General features: G+C 40.5%; 1 protein-coding gene across 2 annotated transcripts in view; it reads left to right on the top strand.

Moving 5' to 3' along the window:
* The window catches only part of LOC124291506 (fatty acid-binding protein, heart-like), a 57,440-nt gene extending 36,014 nt beyond the window's left edge, over positions 1–21,426 (top strand). For both annotated transcript variants that reach the window (XM_046728492.1, XM_046728491.1), the window contains exons 2-4: positions 16,355–16,542; positions 19,783–19,884; positions 20,235–21,426. In XM_046728492.1, the coding sequence (XP_046584448.1) occupies positions 16,355–16,542; positions 19,783–19,884; positions 20,235–20,288 (344 nt within the window). In that variant the 3' untranslated portion in view covers positions 20,289–21,426. The remainder of the gene's footprint in view (positions 1–16,354; positions 16,543–19,782; positions 19,885–20,234) is intronic.
* Positions 21,427–27,587: the final 6,161 nt, after the last annotated feature.

Below are 27,587 nucleotides of genomic sequence, written 5' to 3'. Positions count from 1 at the left end.
CATTGTATCAGTAGTTCAGAGATGATGTCTATTCATTATATCAATAGTTCAGAGATGATGTCTATTCATTGTATCAGTAGTTCAGAGATGATGTCTATTCATTGTATCAGTAGTTCAGAGATGATGTCTATTCATTGTCAATAGTTCAGATAGTTCAGAGATTGTATCAGTATTCATTGTATCAGTATGATGTCTATTCATTGTATCAATAGTTCAGAGATGTCTATTCATTGTATCAGTAGTTCAGAGAGGGTGTCTATTCATTGTATCAGTAGTTCAGAGATGATGTCTATTCATTGTATCAATAGTTCAGTGTCTATTCATTGTATCAATAGTTCAGAGATGATGTCTATTCATTGTATCAATAGTTCAGAGATGATGTCTATTCATTGTATCAATAGTTCAGAGATGGTGTCTATTCATTGTAGCAATAGTTCAGAGATGATGTCTATTCATTGTATCAATAGTTCAGAGATGATTCCTAATCAGAATTTGATCTAACCTCACACATCATGTAACTGTAAATGAAGAAAACTTGGACAAAAATTCCCTGTACGTTGACACTAATTTACATTGCGGGCCCATGGTTTGTTAATGCGTTTCAAACGAATCTCCAGCTTAATTTGGCCAGTAACATATTGATCTCGCTGATTAGCTAACTCCTAATTAGATATTTATGTCGGTGAACTGAACACACGACGTAGTGAAATGCAACGGTAATGTTCCATCCCTTCGCCCCAATACTTCACACAGCATCTGTTCAGCCAGCACACCATGTGGCCTGGGGTAGAGCTAATATTTGTGTGTAAGAAGTCGTTTATAGCTTGTTTTATCGTTGAACATAGTGCAGTAGTGTCGGGTTTAAGATTTTGTTATCGAGATAAGGGCTGTCAGGGGAGAGTGTGTGTGTAGTACAGATCTAATTGTTTAATAGACAAAATACTTGTTTTCTAGCGAATCCAAACAAGTTACGATGAAACAAATATTCGGTGAAACAGCGTTAAGTCGTACCCAGTCAAATCCGGAAATCCCGCTTTCTGGACAATTCCCGCTGGGAAAGTCCATTTGCATGACGTGTATCAGAACGTATATATTTGTTTATAGTCTCAAATATCAAAGTGAATACGCTGTGTTTAGAAATCAGGTGTCCATAGAACACGCTGTATTGCTCATATCGTCACAAACACCTTCCACATACTGGACTCTCCAGAAAATATACTGAAGGAGAAAAATAAAGGATCGCCCCTGTTGTCTCTGTGTGTGTGAGAGAGAGAGTGTGTGTGTGAGTGTGAGATATATATATGTATGCCCACATATGATCACTAGATGATGATACTGTCTTCAACTACAAACTGTAGTACAGAGACTAACAGACTCCCCAAGTGTATGAAGGTCAGAATTTTACGCACACACACACACACACACACACACACACACACACACACAATGAGGACACTGATTGGAAGTATGCCCAGACGTTGCCAGATAGTTGCGTGACCAGGTCGGGGCCAAACTCAATACTGCCTTTCTTTATTTAAACATGAAAACCATGAATCACGTCTGCTATGTTTGCCGTGATTAAAATCTGAAATTTTATGCGATCCCTTATTTGGTTCTCTCAGTATATATAATTCTTTTGCCATGCTGCTGATTTTACGGTCAGTTCCTTAAGACTTTGAACAGATAAATCAAATTTCTGCCCTTTATACACTTGGGGAGTCTGTTAGTCTCCGTACTACAGTTTGTAGTTGAAGACAGTATTATCATGTAGTGATCATAGGTGGCCATATATCCTGGCAGGGGTGGAAATAATCCATTGCCCGACGTCCGAGTCCAGTGTTTTTTTCTGTCAGGCAAGCAAATTTGTATACCATGCTGTACCGGTGTCAATTGACTTTCCAATGTTGATAATGTTGTTTATTTAAAAAATCAACAAGAAAACGGCCGGCATGGTGGAAAACTTATCAGGGCAAGTGATTTTACATGTGCCACTGTACCGGAGTACACTAGCAATTTTAAAGTTATTTCCACCCCTGCCTGGTCATCTTTGCCTCTAATATGTCACATGGCAGCGGCATACGCTCGCGCACAACAACCTAGACTAATGCTTAGTCTCTGAATATATATAATTTTGATAGTAACAAACAAGCCCATTTAAATTGAAAAGGAGCCCCAGGGAGACCAGAGATTCAGAACCTGAACCTGAGGAAGTCTAGATTTGCTTTATTTAGGGCTTTAGCACTGCAGAGAGGGCTTTGCAGTAGGGAAAATAATGTGGTTCAGGGACTGTGAGACAGACTAACAACAACCTAACTGAAGAGCTTATAGCTCTGAATCTGACATTCAATAAAAAAATGAAGAATAAGCAGTAAAAGACAGCGATGTGTAAGATATATGGTGCGTGTCAAATGTGCATACAAAAAGCGCTATTAAGTGAACTATACATCAAGTTGGCTCATTATCTCTTGTTTCACTCCATTCTGAGGCTACTGTATAAGCGGTTGAAAAACTCGTCGCGTTCGCGAGCGCTTGGTCGTGGTGTCTTTCAATTTTTGTTTCAATTTAGGACGTCAATGGCGAAAATAACCTGTCTCTAATTGTAATTGTTCGCTGAAACATATTCCATTGGGATTCAAGGCAACGAAACGGGGAAAATAAATGTAATGGATCACCGAAAATTAGTGAGGACATCGAATGTTAGTTAATAGGGAAAGTCTGTCCTGTGCTACCGGATAGACCCGACACTCATACAAACTGCTTAAAAAGAGTAAAGTGTTCGTTGTCAGTAAAGTGTGCGTTGCCACGCGACGGCCAAGACGCATTAAGTTTGCGTTGTTTGTTAATTAACGCCGAAATCCAGTCCAGTGATTGACATCATGAGCACCGATCCACGCTATTGGGATACGATGACATGCGTCAACTAAGTCAGTGAGCCTGACCTTAGGTCGCCTCATATGACAAACATGGTGTGCTTAAGAGTGAGTGATTATGGTTTTACGCCGCTTTAAGCAATATTCCAGTAATGTCATTGCGGGAGACACCACAAATGGGGATTCAAATGTTGTACCCATGTGGGGAATCGAACCCGGGTCTTCGGCGTGACGAGCGAACGCTTTAACGACTAGGCTACCCCACCGACTTGTATTGCAGTGCATATATATCTTCATACATTTTCATATTTTTCACAAATTTATTTTTAACAAAGGAAATCGGTATATGTGCAAGTGGCTGTGCATAGTGTATCTTGTTTATGGCACAAATGTCAGTTAGTAAGTGTGTCCACGCCAACCTTAAACTAATTAATCAAAGATGAAGTTAGTGAGCTGTGTCGGCTCCGGCCTTTCTTCTCGGGTACATCCCTTGGTCAAGTGAAGATAAGTAGTAGTCCCATCCCAGCAGGAGCATGTCTACCATCAACTAAGTCGTAATCGAAATCAACTTTTGTTGAACAAGATCGAGATTACCATCATACCATCCTCTTTGTCCTGTCGTAAATCCCATGGTCAAGCGCTGACAAATATAACGAAGTATTTTCTGGACCTGACCAGTATGTAACAGTAGTGTGTGGTTGATGTATATAACAGAAGTGTGAGGTTCCTCTGAGCTTGTTTTAACGTAGCTTCCTGTATTTCGATGTATTTTATTTACTATTCTATTGTTATGCGAACTTGGTGTACATTGCTATCTTGTTTTGTGGAATTTCAGAACACAGCATACGATTATTTCTATCATTTAAGACACATTTTCATGTTCTGTTTTCTCCTCTGGCATGTAATTGATGACAAGGCGTGTCACAGACTATCGCCAAGGTTAGTGTTGGATTATCAGGTAATCTGGCACGGATAAGCTGACGAGCACCTGTTCATACAAGAGATACCAATATCATATCACCTGTTAGATCGTCAAGGACTCTATCACTGGCAGGATGTATGAACATCAAGGTCGCGTCCAGGAACAAATACAGGGCCCAGATTTTCGAATACATTTTTTGCCATACATTAACATTAACTTACGACTATCTCAGCGCTAAGAGAGCTTCGAAAATCTGGGCCCTGGGCCCCATTACATAAAGACCTTAACGCTATGACTATCGCAAACCTGTGTTAAGGTATGGGAGTTACGTTCACCTAAGCGTTATGACTATCGCAAGCCTGTGTTAAGGTGTGGGAGTTACGTTCACCTTAACGCTATGACTATCGCAAGCCTGTGTTAAGGTATGGGAGTTACGTTCACCTAAGCGCTATGACTATCGCAAGCCTGTGTTAAGGTGTGGGAGTTACGTTCACCTAAGCGCTATGACTATCGCAAGCCTGTGTTAAGGTATGGGAGTTACGTTCACCTAAGCGCTTTGGTCACTCTGCGGAACTGGGTCTAGTACTGATGTACTCAGGTGCATACACGACCTCTACCTTTGACACTAAGCTATGTATTTTGAATCAGACACCCTTCATTGTCTTGACTGCCTGGAGATAATTAATATTTAAAGTATTTTAACATCTTAAAATAGATTCATTTTTAACATCAGATATTAAAAATATAGATTCATTTTTATTCGTGAGTGCGACGTTTCGAAAGATTCTTGTACCGTTGTTAAACAGTTTTGAGGGGAAAATATACATTGGACGTCTAAATGTTCAATACTGTATGATCTTACGTCTCCACATCAGAGAGAATTCAAAAGTGAATGTTATCATTTTTACAGCTATGCAAGTGATACGTACACGTGACATTGTATTTTTGAATCACTGGATCGTCTGATCCAGCTTACGTTTACAGAGTTCATTCGTTGCAAATTGCTGAGTCCGACCTTGAAGCACAAACAACCAAAATTTGTTCAATATATGTCAGCCACTCTGGAAGTTGTCTGTGTTTTTTCTTAATGTAAGAGCACTCCAATTAAAGTAAATAAATAAATAATTGTAAATAATTATTCCTTTGAGCGTTCGGTCTATGTAACAGGAGCTTTCCCTAAAACACATCCACCATCTCTCCATGTCGACGTGTGGCACATAAATATCTGCGCAGCATTTCCCTTGGTTCACTGCCCTAGAGTCTGCTGGGGTTGCTATCATATGTATGTTTCGGAAGCTAAATAAATCTGACATTTTACTCAACGAATTATGTTTCTCGGTAAACAACACTCCCGCCACCTGTTTTGTGTGTAGTTGCTGAGGTCGTGTGTTTATGCACCTCCGTGTTGGTGTGTTTAGCGGAACAATTTGTGATTCACTGTGATCGGCTAATTCGACTGTAACGTCTAAACTTGTACAGCGATTTAGAGGCACAGCCGCACACAGGCACGCTGCACCTTGCACGTGTGTATATCAATGCACGCCTGTGTTCATCCCAAAAGGTGTAGGGGTGCATGCAAAAAGATGTCGAGAACGGCTCCGTTTAGAACTTTCAAAGATTTTGCTTCTGTAGTGTCTTAATGTTGTACAAGTACAAAAGTCGTTAAAATCATTATTGCCTACTTGAGTAATTCAATAATTTGATTTTACAATGTTATTTCTTGTCATCAACGTTAGTTTACTTGCTTTGTACCGTGAAAGACCATCAAACCAATCTATTAATCTGTCTCACAGTCCCCGAACCAAAGTATTTTCCCTTCCGTCCAACCCTTTCTTCCATGCAAATACCGTATTTCTTTCAATAAGCGCAGGGGTCTCTAATAAGCGCCGGGAGTGAAGCAGATGTTAAGAAATATTTAATTACACCAAGTTAGCGCAGTAAGCGCCGGGTCTGGAAGTCCGTTGAATAAATACGCTCCAGGGCACTTATTAGAGGAAGTACGGTATCCTAAATGAAGCAAGTCTACATTTTCCTCAGGCCACCTCGGGCTCCCTTTCAATTGGAGCTTTTGGTTTCCATCAAAAACACGTATATATATTAAGACTGGGCGTTTGTCTACCAATCTATGTACCCTTAGTTTCCAGATTGTTGATGCTTACTTAGATAAATTATGGTGCACTTGGAAAATAAACACCACTATCAGCTTTTATTTGAAATTAAACTGACATACCAGAATACAACATAGGCTAAATACACTCCACATATGTAAGTGTTTATTGTACATAGGATGGCAGAAGGTAAACATTTTAACGCGTTAAGCTTTCATCCACGACTTCGCTTTCATCTTATCTCTGCGGAATGTTAGGGATCCACCGTGCTGCCAGATTGATAGAGCGTCTATTTAAAAGGAGCAAACATTTGAGATGTTAGTGAAGTTATAATTAGAAGTTGTAGATCTGGAGTGAGTGAGTTTAGTTTAACGCCGCACTCAGCAATATTCCAGCTATATGGCGGCGGTCTGTAAATAATCGAGTCTGGACCAGACAGTCCAGTGATCAACAGCATGAGCATCGATTTGCGCAATTGGGAACCGATGACATGTGTCAACCAAGCCAGCGAACCTGGCCAACCGATGCCGTTAGTCGCCTCTTACGACAAGCATGGGTTACTTCACGGGTTGTAGATCTGTAAGGACAATGAGCACATATGTAGAGGATATTATATGAGTACCCATATCATACTATGTTTACGACACGAGTGCCTAAATGTTGGTATTTCCCGAGCGAGAGCGAGGGATATACCGATATTTAGGCACTCAAATAATACTCTATTTATAATCGAAGTCGTCTATTTATTAAAGTCACGCTTAATGATTAATCTCATTTATACATAACATGGTGTTCCTGAAAGGTTTAGTCACTGATCTGAGTAAAGTACGTGTAAGTTTTCGCAACTAGCCGAGTCACGTATCCAACCTGAATGCCTGATTGCCAGAACACTTAGTCTTGCTGATCTCTCACTGAGCATGACGAGCTACATACATTTTGCAAAGCACTTGTTAGTGTATCTATACCATTTCTAAAATTACTATTTTAATAGTTGATAAACACTGTAATCAATAGTGTTTTGAGTAGGGGGGAAAAGCCACTGTGTGAAGTCTGGCAGTAGAACAATTTGAATTTGCAACGTTTACATTGTTTACTCCAAGAGATGGAAAACGACCTAAATATGCCGAGAAATAACACTAAAGGAACCTCGATAGTTGAGACATTTCTATGCGATAATACTCTTAATTCCAAGAATCAAACAAAACAACTGTATGCGCACTTGTATCTCTATCAAAATTTGTATTTTTTTGCATTTAAACGGCATTCATCACAAACCTGATGTCCACGTATCACCCCTTCTCGGTATCGTTTTCACTCAGTATGTATGAATTATTGTCATAACCCTATGTTCTGTGGGCCAATGGCCTGAAACTTCAAGAAATAAACACATAAACAGAACAACTGGAATCTTTGGTTCACAATATTGAATTCGGTAGTTTTAGACGATCCTTTGGATATATGTTATCAAATCTAAAAAGTTCTTGTTAACAAGTTCTAATTTCAAATTGTGATTAGATGTGTAATGCAACCTGTTTTGTCCAGCGTTTTACTCGCATTCAACATCTTGTGAAATTTAGTGTTGTAATATTTATAAACGGACAGCTTCTACTAAATATAAGTACAGCAAAGAAGTCGTATTAGGCAAAGCGGAGTTGTTTAACTTTTTGGGGAGTTCTGCTATTTATGGGATCACAATCCACAGCTGATCAGGGAGATAGGATATTCCCAGGGAAACAGTTCAGAGGGTCGTTATCGTGCATCAATACTCATCTGTTCAAACCAGTTTATTACCTGTCACACTTTTCACCATGAATTTAGAATGAAAACCATTTTGAAATCTACATGACTCCATCACAATTTTAGAGTATGTCTGATTTCCCTCACGGGCTTTGATCGCATGTTTTACTTGGCATATAGATAGCCGATTTCTCCGCAACCGAATCAGTTTCATTATCTGGGAATTCCTATCTGATTCAGCAGTGTTTCAAATTACCTTATTAGGTTATTTGGCATTGCAATCCTGTTCAGCTTAGACGGCAAAGCCATCAATTATGTATACATTAATGTACGTCCTTTTCTATCTGTGTGTTCATGTTGCTGTGTCACTCTGAGACATGATCACGGTCTTTGCGTATATACTAGCTAGTACATTGTAAACAGTTTCCGTTCAGTTCACAGCACGATATCACGAATTAACCTACCTCACGCTTAACCCACTTAAGGTGACCCACTACGTGGTCTCGTAGATCGCGTGTTTCCGTAAAGAGCGAGGAGGCTAGTTCCGGAATGACACGAACTGTCGATGAGAGATGACGTGCTTCCGGTCATTGAATATGAATTGGAAATACACATAGATCTCTGGATAATCGAAAGAGTTAGGCATCATAATCGGAATGTCAAAATGATCAGGTAATGTTACCTTATTACTGAGGGTGGGGGTTGGGTTGAAACATTATAAATGCGTGTCAGATTACTATGGTAGGTTGTCCAGGGGTGATGCAGGGCTTAGACTTTTATCACTTTAGTGAAACACACAAGTAGGGGATGGTGCTGGCAAACCTAGAAACATTATCAGGGCGAACTGGAATTCGAACACTCGCCATGCATTTCTTGCATGCCCAGGGGGGGGGGGGTAACTCTGCACAGCGAATTGCGCTTGCCTAAGACGACTTCCTACCTAATCCCCTGACCTTGTTAGTGCTATTAGTCCAATACGAGAACAAATCAATACATGGATTCAAACAAGTGAGTTTCGGGCGTTAATGTTGACTGTGAATCATACTACAATATTTAAACATTTGAAATTTCAAAATAATCGCCACATATTTCCAGTTTCTTAAAGTAATCGCGTTAAGATAAATGAAACATTATGTCATGAGTTTCCTTCTGTGGTCAAAAAGTCAAAATAATGTTCTCGTTATCCTATACTTATCTCGTCACTGCCCCTAATCCATTAACTAATCACATGTATGTCTTGTGTACACAAGGTAATCGATCCACTGCTAGCCTTGTGTATAGTCTGTTTGCAGTGACAACGTACCGATGAATTTCACTTTAAACAAAAAAGTAAATCAAATAAAGTGAAATTAAGATTGCGAATCCTCATAATTTTACCTTGCCAATTGAACATTTAAATCTCAAAATTTTATTCAAATTAGGATAAAAGTTGTTTAACTTTAGAATAGAATCAAATCGCTATTACTGGTTTGTATTACAATGGGGTAAGCGCAGTAGTTGGAACAGTGAAACAAATGCACGTGCGGTACGTGAAGAGCGTTAACTTATAACAGCCCTTGTCGTTTTCGGTGTTTCATTTGATGTGCATACCCCCTTGTAATACAAACCAATAATAGCCATCTGAAACTATGATCGTTTGTTAAACAACTTTTATCCTAAGTCGAATAAAATTCTGAGATTTAAATTTTTAATTGGCAAGGTAAAATCATGAGGATTCGCAGTCTTAATTTCACTTTATTTGTTTTACTTTTTGGTTTTAAGTGACATTCATCGGTACGTTTTCACTGCAAACAGTCTATAATTGACAAGGCTTTCAGTTTGACCCTAAATGAATTTAGTCGGACGTGATCAATAAAACCGGGCAATTATCTTAGGTCTGCCTTCTTTCGTCTTATGGAGACAGCTAACTGTCAGATCTTCTGAAACCTACAGTGTTTTCGACATTTTGCATTTTATTAATATTGATATGGCGGGTTTTTTGTAGCTACTTGGTATTTAATTACTTGAATAAAACCCAAGAGTATTCATGAAAATGTTGTACCAAGAAACAAATTGCTTATCGATTGGTTATCGATGTTTTGGAAAAAGGTACTGTTTTTACGCAGGTGAAATTAGATGACAAATATTGAGTTAAAATTCTTTGATAAGGTATTGATGTTCATGCGTGAACGCATTAGCCGCTGAAATAACCTTAGCTTGTCAAATGTGGCATTAAGTCTAATCCGATGTTAAATGGCCTTTCAGTTCTAAGTTCCTCTTCTTATCGTCGTATTGAATTAATTCGTTTGACTTGTACGCATGGACCTGTGTCCAACCTGTTCTCTAATGAACGATCCATGACGAAGCTTGATGAGTGTTTAACAGTAGACAAAGAAACAAGTGCAGAGTGTTTGTTAATGAGGTTCACAGGGTACGGTCCCGAAGCGGTCAATGCTTGGTCTTCGAATCCACGTCCCGAGCGTGGTTAAATGAAGTGGCCTGATCAATATACAGGGTTGTAGCATTTGTTGTACTTGGTTGTACACGGACTGAATAAACACTTGAGTTACCTCCCCTTTAGTTTGACTATCTCCGTGATATTTAACACACATGTATAAATTATTTCCTGAGATGAAACCACATTTGAATGTTACATACTGTATACTGTTGACTGTATTTCTTATTATGTATATCGTCTGATATAAAGTGGGCTGATTTGATTAGAGTTTATATCTCTCGGCAATGTGTGTTGAAGCTTGAAAATGCGTTTTTAAGTATTTTTATTCTTATTGGGGTAATAAATTTACACACAAAAATGTATGTGAATTTAAATAAATTATTCGAATAGTATTTGTTTTACAAATTGCCAATTCTTAGACCGACGGAGAAATAATGACATGCTGTATTGCATTCACAAACGTTATCAAGTTTTCATACTTCGTCAGGGCGGTGGGGTAGCCTAGTGGTTAAAGCGTTGGCCCGTCACGCCACAGACCCGGGTTCGAATCCCCACATGGGTACAATGTGTGAAGCCCATTTCTGGAGTCCCCCGCCGTGATGTTGCTGGAATATTGCTAAAAGCGGCGTAAAACCAAACTCCGTCAGTCAGTCATACTTCGTCAGAACATTCATTGTTTTATGTGTTTGCTTTTCATATCTAACGAGTAATCACATGCATATCGTCTGCGTTATTCTCTGTTCTTGGTTACCAACTAACGTATATGGTATTCTTCTGTTCACCATGGCCAGGCATGTTTGCCTTGGGTAATAATTACACTTTACTTGAATATACATTTACACATCTTTGTTGAAGTTGAAGAGACCTAGATAAAAACTTTGAGTTATCCGAGGATCGTGACAACCGGAAAATGATGAATAAAAGAGAGCTTTCGAAACGACAAAACGTTTAGTTCGAGCGAACCGTAATTGCTATACATCTTAGTTCGACAAAATGGTGTTTGACTGTACACATCTCATCGTTTATACAATTTTCAATGCTAACTCTTTTGTACACAAAGTATAGATATGGCTAAGTGTATACTATTTCTGACTGGGGCGGTGGGGTAGCCTAGTGCTTAAAAGCGTTGACTCGTGACGCTGACGACCCGGGTTCGATTCCCCACATGGGTACAATGTGTGAAGCCCATTTCTGGTGTCTTCCTGCCGTAAAATTGCTGGAATATTGCTAAAAGCGGCGTAAAATTAGACTCACTCACTATTTTTTACTGAATGTACACAAAGGTACAGTAACTTTAAACGTCCATGATTCAGGTTTGAAATCATTCCGGCATAAACACTTCGGTAACCATGTGAATCCGCATCTTATTTTGTTCTTAACTTCAGTTCCGTGTCACTGGGGATTCGGCATTGTGCGCTGATTGAAAAGGCTGGTTCTGGATTAATATTGGATATATTGACGGCTATCCCGCTGGGATTATCTACCACTAAGCCATGGTATAAACTCCGAATCAGTCCGGCTTGAGTAAAATTGAACATGATGTTGGCAATGATTTGATTGACAAGATGGGAATAGTTCTCTGGAGCTGACGGGGTTTGATTGGGGCCGAGGGAGTATTTCTGTTGCACACATCATTGATCAGCCGTAAATAATACATCATTAGCACGTGCATGTGTGAGAGGCGCACGGTGAGCTGACCAAAAAGTCAATAGATTCAGCCGTGTCCCTTTGAATCCTCACTTTGTCATTTGTTGGAAAATATCAGTATCAGTACATTCCATGATTGGATGGATTCTAGGTGGCCCTCGTTCATCTCATGTCATGTGCACTTTTAATTATAGTTGATATGATCTTAGCTGTATGATGTGACATTTAGTGCTAAATTTAGAAACATTTTAATCTCCACCAGATGAAGTATATGCCCATTGTTTGCAAACATTTACAATAAAGTGTTTGAAATTAAGGGTGGGGCAAACAACTGAAAGATAGCCCAAGGTCTCGATGGCCCCCCGAAAAGATAAGCGTATCCTGCCCCAGTGGTTTCATCCGTCATAAACATATGCAAAGGCTAGTCAACTATTTACCTGATAAAAGTCGGAAATGTGCTACAATTCAAAATCGGGAATTGCCTCGGATGCCGTTCCCAAATTTGATTTGGAAATGGCGTCCACATGTCTGCCATAAACTGTTTTGAAAACTTCACCGAAACCTTGAAAGTTGCAATCTTGATTAGTCAACTTCTGATCAAGAGATATGTGACGCCCTTTGAAATCTTGCTTAGGGAACAGGCTGGAGCTTTTGGAAGACTGTTCGTCATAAAGGGAAGTTGACTATTGGAATGGTGAAGACGCCCCACTTGTAAGAAATAGGAAATATGTGCTAAAACCAGACTTGATTTCACAAAAATGACTTGATAAGAATGTCACTGTACCTTTGAAACACGATCAACTAACGATGATCCCAGCAGTTCGCTATAAATGATAACGTAAAGAAAGCTTATTTTAAGAAGGATATTTGCGCAGTGGGGTCGCCTAGTGGACGAAGCGTTTTCCGCCAGGGTTCCATGATTCCCCGCACGATACAAATGTATGAAGCATACTTCAGTTGCCACTCGCCACGATATTCCTCGAATAGCGAGCGGCATAAAACCACATTCATTCACATCAAGCTGAAGATTTTATTTGGTCTGAAATCATCCTGCTTTTGACCTAGAATGAGGGATGATAAATTTAGGTAATAATCCAATAACAGAAGAATTGTCATCCGAATTAATAACCACTTAGCATGATGAGATTCTGGAAATGAATTCTACACAAGTATCGATTAAGAACTCATTGACATCATTGGGAAGCACTGCTGAGCAGCTTATCACGCACAGCTGTAGAGAGGAATAGAACCATTTGATTAATGACGTCAATGTTTCAAGAGCAACAATCAAGGGCTTCAGTATTTCCATAATTATTTGAGCGTTTGCCATATGGACATAAACTAACGGCGTGTCAAGCGAACACCTATATTCTGAAATATTAAACTTTGTATCACCTGATAAGAAAAGAAACTAACAAGGATGAAGCTACAAATTCATATAAGTCTTTACTCAAAGGTGTAACTTACGAAGATAACCCCATGTGCTCGCGTACAAGCATGTCCCGGTCTTCCGATGGCAACCATCTTGAGTGGGGGAAAGTATTCATGTAAACACCCCATAGGGATTCATCTAACTATTTACATTACAACCTTACCAGTAAGGAAATTGGGGTCAGGTTGCAGAGTGTATGAAATCAGCAGCTGAATCCAGAAGTAGGTACAAGTGTCCCAGACACAGAAGAAGCCTTCCACCAGGAGTGAGTGAGTGAGTTGAGTTTTGCGCCGCCTTTAGCAATATTTCAGCAATGTCACGGGGACACCAGAAATGGGCTTCACACATTGTACCCATTTGGGGAATCTTCGGCGTGACGAGCGAACGCCTTAACCACTTGGCTACCTAACGTCTTCGCTTTCACTAGGATGTCGCATACATCGTTTAGAGCTACTGATAACCTTTTGGGTCATTGAGTTATGTACTCTCTTGTGTTCGTCTCAATTGGGTATGTAAGATCACATTTATTGGGTATTTACAAAAATTCAAGCGTACTTGTACGCAATAGACTAAATAGGAATTGAGTTTTCACATAAATATTTGCGTAATTTACGCAGATACGCAACTTATCTGTACCTCTGAATCGTATACGTGTGTATATACAGAGATGAATAGAAGTTTCAGAATTATGTTATTTTCAGAAATATATTTATTTACTGATTAAAACGTTTTTACCCAGGTCTAATAAAGTACACCCCTATCAAACAGATTCTTCAAGATATACAGTATTTCCTGCAAACAGTAAAGGCATGGAGTATACGTGGTTTCTCTCTCTTGACCTGCGTATGTGTTGTTTATCCAGTTCCAGGCTTCGTGACTTCCTGAAACTTCTCCCTAACGCTGATGTGCTAATTTCCGAGTGTTCTAGACTTCTAAGATTTACATTCACAATCAGACTGCTTAATTTCCCTTAAATTCTGCAACGCATATGTCTGTTTTTTAATGCAGTCTTACAGATTCCACAATAAAAAATCCTTTGAAGAGAAATACGCCCACACGGTTGTGATATCATTCTGTTTATATCAAGACAAGAACTTTAGCTTTCTGATTGCTGCGATATCATATTTCACAAACAAGCTTCTCGCTTTTGTACTTGAAGGGGGATTGAAAAACTTAACACCTCAGTTCTCGAATGAGAATTGGAAACCAAAAACATTCCAACTCTGATTATTCGGTAGAACATTTCTGTCTGGATAAGACCATAAGCATTTGTAACCTGAAGGGTTCAACCCTCGTAAAACAGATACCTTGGCACCGTCTACTGATTAGAAACACGTTTGTCCTTAACGCCCATGTTTTTGCATGTAGATCTCAAAAATAATTATTCTGTTCTCGGAATCGTCACTGCTATCTATTGTTCATAATACACTTCATATTTATCAAGGAAAATATTATGATATAATATACATGTATACTTTAATAATATACTTTAAACCCATGAGTTGAATTTGTCCTCACTGCTCGATAAGTTCAGTCTCACGTATACATTGTGTGACTTGACCGATTGTGTCATGGTGACCTTGCTCGGTGTTCATGCTGTCAGTCATTGGTCTGCGGGATCCCGATTCAATGTCGCTATACATGTGGGATATATGGCTGCGGTGTAAAACAATAACCACTCGGCCCATTATTACATCTACTTACTATCATTTCTTGAGCAAAAGGGGCGGTGGGGTAGCCTAATGGTTAAAGCGTTGGCTCGTCACGCCGAACACCCGGGTTCGAATCCACACATGGGCACAATGTGTGAAGCTATTTCTGGTGTCCCCCGCCGTGATATTGCTGGAATATTGCTAAAAGCGTCGTAAAACCAAACTCAGTCAGTCAGTCTTTAGCAAAAGGTATGTATACTCTTTTGAATTGTTGACAAAAAGAAGTGCGTGAAGAAAAGCAAGAATTCCATACTTGGGATGTACACTTTCTTTCAGTTATCCACCGAAACAGTTGAATAACCCATTGCGTTTACATATTATCAATGTGTCTATTTAGTTTATGGGCGTTGAATAGTAACTTCAATAAACAACATATACATACTGAGTTTAAATTATCTAATTTGCGAATAACACATTTGTCCATGTCTATCAAATTGCATAATCTAAATAAATAAAATTGAAACATGGCATTCCATAAGGTTGAATACGTATGCATATTTGTACAATCGCTTTGGGCGAGCCTGTACTGTGAACATGGCAAAATAACATCATTCTATGGCATTCTCCACAGGAATGTTTCGACAAGGGTGGGTACATATGAAACACATCAGACAAGTATACAGCCGATTTTAATGCCAGAGCTATTTTGACTGGATTTAATGAAGAATTCTGTTCCTAATGCCAGGCAGATTCCATGTTAAATTCTGCCATAGACGCCAGGTCGGCTGTGGTGACTGTGTTTGCGACCTGGCCTCGCTGATACATTTACACGAGGCGTTAAACCCATTTACACTATCAGCGAGGGAGCTGAATACGTAACGTAAATACACCGTATGCTGTGCTTGATAATACTTAAAATGCGTTAAACATTGCCTTTCCCTGAGCTCGTCTCGTCCCGCTTGTCTCTACCTCTTTACTTAGGTGCAAACATCCGTGGCATTGTGGCGATACCCAACTGAAGTATGTATACTACACAACTTTTGATAGGGTCAGTCAGGTATGTCGGTCTTGATATTCACTTGCCATATGAGAAGAATACTATCCAAATATACACTACATATCATAAGAATAATTATATCTAAATATACACTTCAAATATAATAAGTTTAATTCTACCTATATTTACACTTAACATAATGTGAGAATACTTTTTGTCGTGGAAATTAGATGAATATACAAATCAAAAGAGGAGTAGTCACACATGGGACAAAAGAAACAATGACTCTCATACAGGCTGGTCATTAATTATTTTTATCACTCGGCACCAAAACATTACATAATCAGAGTAAGGTTTCAGACCAAGTGTGCTGTGCAAAATATCTCATGTCAGTAGGTTTTAGTGGTTGCATTTACTCTTTGAACCCGATGCACCCACCCACCACCTCACTCACTCACTCACTCACCCACTCACTCACCCACTCTCACTCACTCACTCACTCACCCACCCACCCACTCACTCACTCACTCACTCACTCGCTCACTGCTTCAGGCGTCTCCAACGAGAACATAGATAAGGCGAAGAGTGCTCTGTCTGCCGGGTCGAAGCTGGTGCAGGATCTCTCCAACAACGGCAGTTCCTGGACCATCAAGACCATCACCAAGGCTGGAGAGAAGGAGGTCACGTTTACTCTGGGTGAAGAATTTTCAACAGCCACTCTCGATGGCAGGCCTGTGAAGGTATGTACAGAAGAAAAACACATCGATCACACATTCCAATTAGCTCTTACTGATTAAATGTCGGTTGCGTTCAAATGACAAGATACCCAAACTAGCTCGACGTCCAATGACGCTACACACAAGGGTGAGAGTATCCTTTCTTTCTGGAAAAGGTAAAGGTAATATTTGGCCAGTATTGAAACTTGGTTGGCAAAGACGATTAACTTTGTTGACAGTTGAAACTGATTATTTTCAATTTTTGAAATCACTAAAACTAGAGCATGCCGATTTCACTAGTTCATGTATACTGTGCAGGGGTGGAAATAACCCATTGCCCGACGTCCGAGTCCAGTGTTTTTTTCTGTCGGGCAAGCAAATTTGTATACCATGCTGTACCGGTGTCCAATTGCCTTTCCAATGTTAATAATGTTGTTTATTTAAAAAAAATCAACAAGAAAACGGCCGGTATAGTGGAAAACTTATCAGGGCAAGTGATTTTACATGTGCCACTGTACCGGAGTACACTAGCAATTTTAAAGTTATTTCCGGCCCTGACTGTGATGATTTCCTACATGTGTAGTACCATGTCTGTGTAAAAATGATATCTGTTCCATTAGGGTACTTGATAGTCTGTCATACAGACACTGAAACAAATATACCCAATACAGCAAGCCAAGATTAGGTGGCAGCTAGATGAAAATGAAGAAGGTCTCTGGACTCCTTTCAATAATATTTTATAAATATAACTTAGGGACCGTTTTTTTCTGTAAAAGATGTGCATGTTAGTCTAATTATATATAAGTACTTGAAGCTCGTACACAAACTGCTGAAGCTGACAAGGAAAGTGTTTCAGTTGATATTTGGGTAGCATCCGAGTAGCCTCAGGCCTTTAAAAAAGCGTACAAGTCATAAGAGATGAATTAAGTTCTCTTTATGGATACTCGGACTGACAAAGAATACCATCCTAAATGTTCCAGAGCTAAGTCACCCTCCATCAATATTCTGGGCATTCCATTGTCAAAGAAAACGTATTTTAGTTTGTTTGTAACTAAACTTTCTCCATTTCCCCAAAGTCTGTTAATATTCTTCTCGTTTTCCAAACCAGCAGAATGGACAAGACTGAAACGTGAGAAGGTCAGGCACCATAACAGAACTAATATATGTTCATCAAGGTACAATTGTGGAATACGTTTGAAAAGGCTTTTGTCTCAACTTCAAGGTTTCTGAGACGTTGATATATACAGAAACACAAAGAGTTTCAAATTTGTTCGAGAAGAAAATTAAGTAAATACATTTTTAATTTTTTAATTATTCAAACTTTGATTATGTTTCAGAATCTGTTTAGACCACAATCTGACAGTTTATGCAAGGTTATAGTGCCTTCATCATGTAATGGTATAACATTTCGTTGAAATTTTGGAAATCATATTCTTCAGTTGTGCAAACAGTATGTGCACCATCACCTCAGTGACAAAATGGCTCCGAAGGATATATGGCACAAGAATAGGGTTCAGGTATTATTATTCATGGCAAGAAGATTCTCTTGTGCATATGACACTGACGCCAGGAGAAAAAAACAGGTCCATTTCGGGGTGCGCGCATAAAGAGAATTTCCGGGAAAGTAAGCTGTAATTACAACCCACCTTTGGGAATTTGGATTTGAATGATTTACCTGGAATGGGCCTTTAAGGATTGGTGGTGCTTCAGTCATGTGTTTCAAGGCTGCTACATAACAATTGGTGTCACTGTGTCCAAGTCATTTGGGACATCATCGGAGACGGACATAAATACTTTACACGACTTTCAATAATTTCCCTGGGGCCAATGGATACCCTGGTCTCACCTATGTGACTGCCAGGGAGCAAGTTCTGTCGGCAGTGGAATCAGAGAGCGATAAATATATAGGTTGACACGTGTGGGCAGTCACAATTTGTCACTGGCGAAGAAGACTGGTTCAATTTCATGGTGTGGTTTGACCCGTGAAGATCCAGGTTAGAATATCTTCAGCAACCTATGCTTGTCGTAAATAGCGACTAACGGGATCGGGTGGTCAGGCTCACTGACTTGGTTGACACATGTCATCGGTTCCCAATCGGTTCGATGCTCATGTTGTTGATCACTGGATCGTCTGGTCCAGACTCGATTATTTACAGACCGATGATTGCTGTTTCAGGTTGTTGTTACGGATAACCAACATTTGTTTGTTTCAGATTGTTTTCAGGTTGATGTCACGGGTGACATAATGATATGGTTGCTGTCTAAGGTTGTCACGGATGTCTTAATGATATGATTGCTGTGTTCAGGTTATACTCACGGATGATTGCTGCTTCAGGTTGTAGTCACGTATGACTTAATGATATGATTGCTGTTTCAGGTTGTAGTCACGGATGATTGCTGCTTCAGGTTGTAGTCACGGATGATTGCTGCTTCAGGTTGTAGTCACGGATGATTGCTGTTTCAGGTTGTAGTCATGGATGATTGCTGCTTCAGGTTGTAGTCACGGATGATTGCTGCTTCAGGTTGTAGTCACGGATGATTGCTGCTTCAGGTTATAGTCACGGATGATTGCTGCTTCAGGTTGTAGTCACGGATGATTGCTGCTTCAGGTTGTAGTCACGGATGATTGCTGCTTCAGGTTGTAGTCACGGATGATTGCTGCTTCAGGTCATAGTCACGGATGATTGCTGTTTCAGGTTGTAGTCACGGATGATTGCTGCTTCAGGTTGTTGTCACGGATGATTGCTGCTTCAGGTTGTAGTCACGGATGATTGCTGCTTCAGGTTGTAGTCAAGGATGATTGCTGCTTCAGGTTGTTGTCACGGATGATTGCTGCTTCAGGTTGTTTCAGGTTATAGTCACGGATGATTGCTGCTTCAGGTTGTAGTCACGGATGATTGCTGCTTCAGGTTGTAGTCAGGGATGATTGCTGCTTCAGGTTGTAGTCAAGGATGATTGCTGCTTCAGGTTGTAGTCACGGATGATTGCTGCTTCAGGTTGTAGTCAGGATGATTGCTGCTTCAGGTTGTAGTCACGGATGATTGCTGCTTCAGGTTATAGTCACGGATGATTGCTGCTTCAGGTTGTAGTCACGGATGATTGCTGCTTCAGGTTGTAGTCACGGATGATTGCTGCTTCAGGTTGTAGTCAGGGATGACCTACTGATACGTTGTCTGTATCAGATTGTTATAACATGACTTGATGATAAGGTCGTTGTTTCATGTTGTAGTCACGGATGACTTAATGATATGATTGCTGTTTCAGGTTGTTGTTACGGAGGAAGGTGGCAGCTTGGTGGAGACACAAAAGGGGGATGGATTTGAGACCAAGAACGTGAGGACAGCATCTGGAGATGAGATGGTCATGGTAGGTGTAAACTATTTAAAGGATGAATACAAACATGTTCTTTTTATCTAGATTCCGAAAAGTGTCAAATCAACGAACCAATGATGTACTGACAAGCAGCTGATAAGCATCTGTATGTACAGCCATTCAGTGTATGTCATCACTGCTGTCATATTCAGTATTGTATATGTCTATGCTTTAGAATTGATCGATCTCTATATGTAAGTACATGTGTAAATGAAATGTTGCTAGAAAGATCGTATATGTGAGACCCTTTCTGTTCATGAATTTAAAAGTTGGTTCACTCATACCCACAGCCATTTCCAAAATAAAAGGTCCTCGTGTTCAAAATTTGCCATTCTCTTTTTCAGACTATGACCGGAAGTGGAGCGACGTGTACCCGGAAGTACAAGAAAATTGGTTGAACAAATCATCTGGCCATATGAACTTTAGCAAATGTAGTACCACTTTTTTGTGCACATGTGTCCAATGTTAAAGGTCTATCTCGTGTTCTGATTCGCGTGAAGGAAATAAGTTCAGAGCTTTCATTACAATGAAAAGTATTCCGAAATGATTTTGTCTGAGCGCTTTGTGTCCTTTTGTTGTTCATCAATTGTACTTGAAGAAGTCTGATTGATCTCTTCCAGTTTGTGGGTCCGTTGCTATGGTATTTATATATGCAAAAACATGGGACTTGACTGAGGTTCTCTACCTTGGCGGAAAAGTTAATATTGAAGTCACTGCTTCCTGTTTTAGTCCTGGATAAAAAACATCCATATACCTTATTAACTATAGCATCACAAAAGCATATTCTAATTTGACCGCAGATATTCTGAAAATATACATATTCTCGGTTGTAAATGACTGTTCAGACAACGTCAGAGTTTCACCATACCATCACACCAGCGTCATAAGTTGTGTCAAGTGTTTTGTCAAATTTGCATATCACTGCCAACCGTATGGGAAGAAGGCGAAGAGGTGTTACAGTATCTCAAAAGCAAATGAAATTTCATATATGTCGTAACTTCAAGGTAATAAAACTACCACTTCTCTGATAGTAAACTCACTGAAGACACTATCCTGGCTAAATGTGCTTATGATCTTTAGGCAAAGTTTTTGTCCAGATGTTGCAATATCATCGATTGTCCTTGTTTTCTGTGAAAGAAGAGTTGGATTTTTTTTTTCAAAAACGTGATCAGGTAACCATAAAACACTACATCTCTATCAGTATAAACACCTTAATGTTGAAATAACGAGTTTCGAGTGTGGGTCTACATTGTATCAATATCCTTTCAATTAAAAGTGTCACATATATATTTTAGTCGGAACTGCAGTGCTAGCAAATAAGCTTCTGTAATGATATGTGTTCAGCCTTGACGTCAAGATGTGGTCAAGAGACAAGTCTTCAGGGATGTTCGTGTGCTATTTCATTATACATTTCATTTGTTCCGATTCTACACAATTACAATACATATGTCAATGTCGAGTGAGCTTTTTTATGTATATTTTAATTTGTCAGTCGTGTTGTTCTACATGTATGACGATACTGATTAATAAATGTTTTTTTCATTGTACACATGTTCCACTTTTGTCTATCTCCATACACATATATAGTAGTAGTTCCACATGTCGCAAAACAAGCTTTGTTCTCAGTTGATGTGGTCCTGCTTAGATATTCTTTATGTAGTCGGGAGTGATCTCCCCTTTGGACAGGATCATGTTATCACGATGTATGAGCTCAGCAGTGAGTGAGAATGGTGTTACGCCGCTTTTAGCAATATTCCAGCAATATCACGGCGGTTGACACCAGAAATGGGCTGCATACATTGTATCCATGTGGGGAATCGAACCAGGGTCTTCGGCGTGACGAGCGAACGTTTTAACCACCAGGCTACCCCACCGCCCCGTATCAGCTCGTAAAATGGAAACCACAAGTTAACACTTTTGGCAAAATCTATCATGATAACGGTGCTGACAAACCAAACGTCAAGGGGAATCCTGGATTCGAACCTATGATGGCAGGATTCTGACAAGCTTACGTCACGCACCTCACGTCCCTTGTGTCAAGTAAGAGTAAGTTTCCACTCCTGGATCAGGACATATCAGCGGAGTACCTCAGCAACTTAGCACACTTTGTCACGTGTGCCTCAAGGCTTTCCTCGAACTATATCCTCCCTTGCCAAAACCACAATCGGCAGTCGCGATCAGTTACAAAGACGTTGAAAGATGGTATTTGTTATTGCCCTGCCTGGCGCTCAGCATTAGGAGGGAAAGCTAAGACTGGTCGGCTCGGGGACTGCATACCACGGTGTAGTAAAATGCTGCATTACCTAATTGTAATGTAGGTTAATGCCTCAAACACTAGCAAAATATACCTGTTAGTCCGGACCCTACCAGCAAAACCACACGCGACAAGTCACTCAAGTTTGATAATCTTGAACGCGACGCTAAACCAAATATTTCGCCTCTGTAACCAACTAAATGATAGCGCTTTGCAATACGCCGGGTTTAATTTCAAATGCTCGACTGAACCAATAACCGATAACCGAAATGAATTTGCATGAAATAGTTGAATATTTTACGGTCGCACCATTAACCCTAAAAATGAGGGTTATGAGTGAGCCGCACTCAGCAATATTCCAGCTATATGGCGGCGGTTTGTAAATAATCGAGTCTGGACCAGACAATCCAGTGATTTAGTGTTTATTGACAGAAACCTGCCGTGGAAAATAAATCAAATGGGCTTTTAAAAATATTTATTTTAGAATAGCAAACAGACAAACTGATGAATTACTGAAATGGGAATGAAACTGACAAATGGGCTTAACACATTGTGCCCATGTGGGGAATCGAACCTGGGTTGAACTGACGACAAAGGTTGACATGACCTTGACTTTGCGGCAACCGTGTGAGCTCAGTTACATACGAGTGATAGAGGGAGTTTCATTTTACGCCATACTCAGCAATTTTCCAGCTATACGGCGGCGGTCTGTAAATAATCAAGTCTGGACCAGACAATCCAGTGATCAACAAAATGAGCATCGATCTGCGCCATTGGTCGAACCGATGACATGTGTCAACCAAGTCAGCGAGCCTGACCACCCCATCCCGTTATTCGCCTCTTACGACAAGCATGGGTTACTGAAGATCAATATTCTAACCCGGACCTTCACGGGTCAAATGAGGGTTATGAATTCACAGTGGATTATGCAGGAAGCAACGTCGTACCGTCATGTTTGCTTCATACTGTCGCGTGTCAAGCCAGTCGCGTTCAAACCAGTTTTATGCCGCTTTCCAGTAATATCACGACCGGGACACCAGAATGGACTTCAATCGTTTTACCAATGTGATGAACTGAACCCAGGTCTTCGGCGTGACGAGCGAACGTTTTAACCACAAGGCTACCCACCGCCCCGTATCAGCTCGTAAAATGGAAACCACAAGTTAACACTTTTGGCAAAATCGATCATGATAACGGTGCTGACAAACCAAACGTCAAGGGGAATCCTGGATTCGAACCTATGATGGCAGGATTCTGACAAGCTTACGTCACGCACCTCACGTCCCTTGTGTCAAGTAAGAGTAAGTTTCCACTCCTGGATCAGGACATATCAGCGGAGTACCTCAGCAACTTAGCACACTTTGTCACGTGTGCCTCAAGGCTTTCCTCGAACTATATCCTCCCTTGCAAAACCCACAATCGGCAGTCGCGATCAGTTACAAAGACGTTGAAAGATGGTATTTGTTATTGCCCTGCCTGGCGCTCAGCATTAGGAGGGAAAGCTAAGACTGGTCGGCTCGGGGACTGCATACCACGGTGTAGTAAAATGCTGCATTACCTAATTGTAATATAGGTTAATGCCTCAAAGACTAGCAAAATATACCTGTTAGTCCGGACCGTACCAGCAAAACCACACGCAACAAGTCACTCAAGTTTGATAATCTTGAACGCGACGCTAAACCCAATATTTCGCCTCTGTAACTAACTAAATGATAGCGCTTTGCAATACGCCGGGTTTAATTTCAAATGCTCGACTGAACCAATAACCGATAACCGAAATGAATTTGCATGAAATAGTTGAATATTTTACGGTCGCACCATTAACCCTAAAAATGAGGGTTATGAGTGAGCAATATTCCAGCTATATGGCGGCGGTTTGTAAATAATCGAGTCTGGACCAGACAATCCAGTGATTTAGTGTTTATTGACAGAAACCTGCCGTGGAAAATAAATCAAATGGGCTTTTAAAAATATTTATTTTAGAATAGCAAACTGACAAACATGAATTACTGAAATGGGAATGAACTGACAAGGTTGACATGACCTTGACTTTGCGGCAACCGTGTGAGCTCAGTTACATACGAGTGAGAGAGGGAGTTTCGTTTTACGCTGTACTCAGCAATGTTCCAGCTATACGGCGGCGGTCTGTAAATAATCAAGTCTGGACCAGACAATCCAGTGATCAACAAAATGAGCATCGATCTGCGCCATTGGTCGAACCGATGACATGTGTCAACCAAGTCAGCGAGCCTGACACACACAACACACACCCACCCCACCCCCCACCCGTTATTCGCCTCTTACGACAAGCATGGGTTACTGAAGATCAATATTCTAACCCGGACCTTCACGGGTCAAATGAGGGTTATGAATTCACAGTGGATTATGCGGAAGCAACGACGTAGTCAGCTTTACGTCGCGTTCAAGCCAGTGAGTGTCCCTGGTTTTATGCCGCTTTCAGTAATATCACGACCGGGACACCAGAATGGACTTCAATCGTTTTACCAATGTGATGAACTAAACCCAGGTCTTCGGCGTGACGAGCGAATGCCTTAACCACAAGGCTAACTCATCGACCCCGTCGTTCTCGCATACTGTACATCTATTTGTACGGACTAACGCAGGTTTTATAGTGCTCGCCCGATGATACACCGTGCTGGCTCGTCCGTGCCCGGCGACAGCAGGGTAATAACCTTGAAATCTTTCCGTGTGAAACGATATCCAGCCCCGCTTTCGCTCTCATGGCAAACGTTCTATCCATTGGACCAATCTGGTGGTCCTGGCCAAGTGTACGATGCCACACAAATAATAGCAACACTAGGCAAGCGTTATATCTTTGCGGATACACTAACGTATAATCTCTGAAATAAACATATTTTACAGAAAATAAAACGGTTTAATCAGAAAATAAATATTTTCAACGTTTGAATTCCCGTCAGATTCAATAATCATAAATTCTGCTAAAACTATTTGATTTTTCATCATGTGTACTGGAATATCACTGTTATTTGTTTGTATAAAATGTTGAAAAATGCATCCAAAATAAATATAATATAAAGTATAGTAGTCCAGAGACATCCCTCCAGAAACTGTGAAATCTATTCTATTCTAGACATATTCTAGACTTGTATATGCTGCATTGGGTATATTTGTTTCAGGGTCTGTGAGACAGACTACCTTACCAATAGCGACCACAGTACCATTAGCCCGAAAGCATCGGGTGAGGAGTGCGAGTTGAACAGGTAATCAATAGGTATCTACCAGTAAAGTAATGACAAAACTATTTTGGGGGATGATGTTTATTGGACAATAACCTTATGTTCACAAAAAGCGGGATGTGGTAACACATTAAAACACCTCAATTTGCATTACAGTAACAGTCTACTGCAAACAGGGACAAAATATACTTCTTTATACTTATGGATGACAGTCAATAGTGAGTGAATGAGTTTAGTTTTACGCCGCACTAAGCAATACTCCAGCTATATGGCGGCGGTCTGTAAATAATCGAGTCTGGACCAGACAATCAACTGATCAACATCATGAGCATCGATCTACGCAACTGGGATAGGATGGCATGTGTCAACCAAGTCACATGTCATCCCGTTAGTCGTCTCTTACGACAAGCATGGGTTGTTCAGATAGATAAGGGGGGTCAGAACATTAGTTCCTCTTAGACATAGAACACAGAAATTAGGGTTCATCGAACATTAGTTCCTCTTGAGAGTGTAGAACACATGCAAATTAGTTGTGAGGTTCATCAGCTTTCTTTTGCGGCGTAATTATACCAGACAATCCAGTGATCAACAGCATCATCGTGAGTCAGACATGTAGAGTAGGAGGACCACCCGATCCCGTTAGTCCCCAAACCATGCAGGTTGCTGAGACATATTCTACCCCGGATCCACGGGTCCCTCCCTTGGTTAAAAACACGAGCAGGGGATCTTAATCTGGGGCGAACTGGGATACGAACCCACGTTCATGTGTCCATGACGCAGGTCTGCACAGACAACAGCGGTGCATTAAGTGACTGAGTGTCCTCTGACAAGACTTACGAGTCCCAACAAATACGAAAAGGTTAACCTCTCTATGTTGAATTTCTTCTTAAATACAATCAATGAATGAAACATAGGCCAGTTCTGAAAGGTTATAATACATATCACAATAGCGATTTTGAAAAAAAAGCTGGAATCAGCTGGACAAAAGTAACTTTTCAGCTATATCTCAGCTGTCAACTGCGATTTGAGTCTATTCAAATTGAATGGTATCTTGATGCATTGGCCAAAAGAAAATCCCAGGAACACATTCACATTTCCAAAATCACCCTTTAACTGTAGGGAAAAGAAAAAAGTCCATAAGATACATCATTGAAAGCTTTGACATCTTGCTGAACAAAATCAGGAAATCTGGAATGTGGGACAATGAGGACACTATTCATTGTGCTGTCACAGTACCACAAAGGCAGCACTACTGAACTAACAGGGCAATAGTGAGTGAGTGAGTTGGGTTTTACCTGCTTTTAGCAATATTCCAGCTATATCACGGCAGGGGACACCAAAACTGGTAGGGGCGTAGCTACCATTATAAAAAAAGAAGCCCGGGCTTACACATGATTGTTGCTAAAAAGGTTGGGCAAGCCTTCAATACGATCTAAATATAAAGCTTTGCAACCTATCGAGCTTACACGAAAAAATGGCTTGCCACGCGCCTGAATGGGCTTCACACATTGTACCCATGTGGGATATCGAACCCAGGGCCTAGATTTTCGAAGCTCTAATAGCGCTAAGACAGTTGTAAGTTAATGTTAAAATGTATGGCACTTACGACTATCGTAGCGCTGAGAGAGCTTCGAAAATCTAGGCCAGATCTTCTGCCTGACGAGCGGACGCTTTAACCACTAGGCTAGCCCACGCCCCCACGGCAACAGTGAGTGAGTTGGTCTCAGACGGTATGGTGATGATGAAACCCATGAGAATGTGGATGGTGCTGACGGCCAAAGAATCACCCATGGTACACCGGATTGGAACCCACAATCATAGGTTTCCAGAATGGCCCAAAACAAGAATTGGCCGAAATACCATTACACATTCGTCACCCCTCGCCCCTTTCCGTAACCTCAACGAAGGCTCTTCGTCTTTTCCCGGAATAACACGAGTGGGTCACAAAAGTACCATTACAATGTCCACCCCAAGTATAGACTGACTGACTGAGTTTGGTTTTACGCCGCTTTTAGCAATATTCCAGCAACATCACGGCGGGGGACACCAGAAATGGGCTTCACACACCCAAATATAGAACGAATGAATGAATTATTTGCAGATCATAAAGAAAGAAATGAGGTTCATCTTGGAATACTAGATACATACATTTTTAAAAAAGAAGACACAAACAAAAAAGTAGGTAAAATGTTTTATGCCTCTTTTAGCACTATTTATTGCAATAG

The sequence above is a fragment of the Haliotis rubra genome, unplaced genomic scaffold (assembly GCF_003918875.1).
Source record: "Haliotis rubra isolate DU_JTF1 unplaced genomic scaffold, ASM391887v1 Scf493, whole genome shotgun sequence".
NCBI lineage: Eukaryota > Metazoa > Mollusca > Gastropoda > Lepetellida > Haliotidae > Haliotis > Haliotis rubra.
The sequence above is the reverse complement of the archived record's forward strand: the minus strand, read 5'-3'. Positions and strand labels throughout refer to the sequence as shown.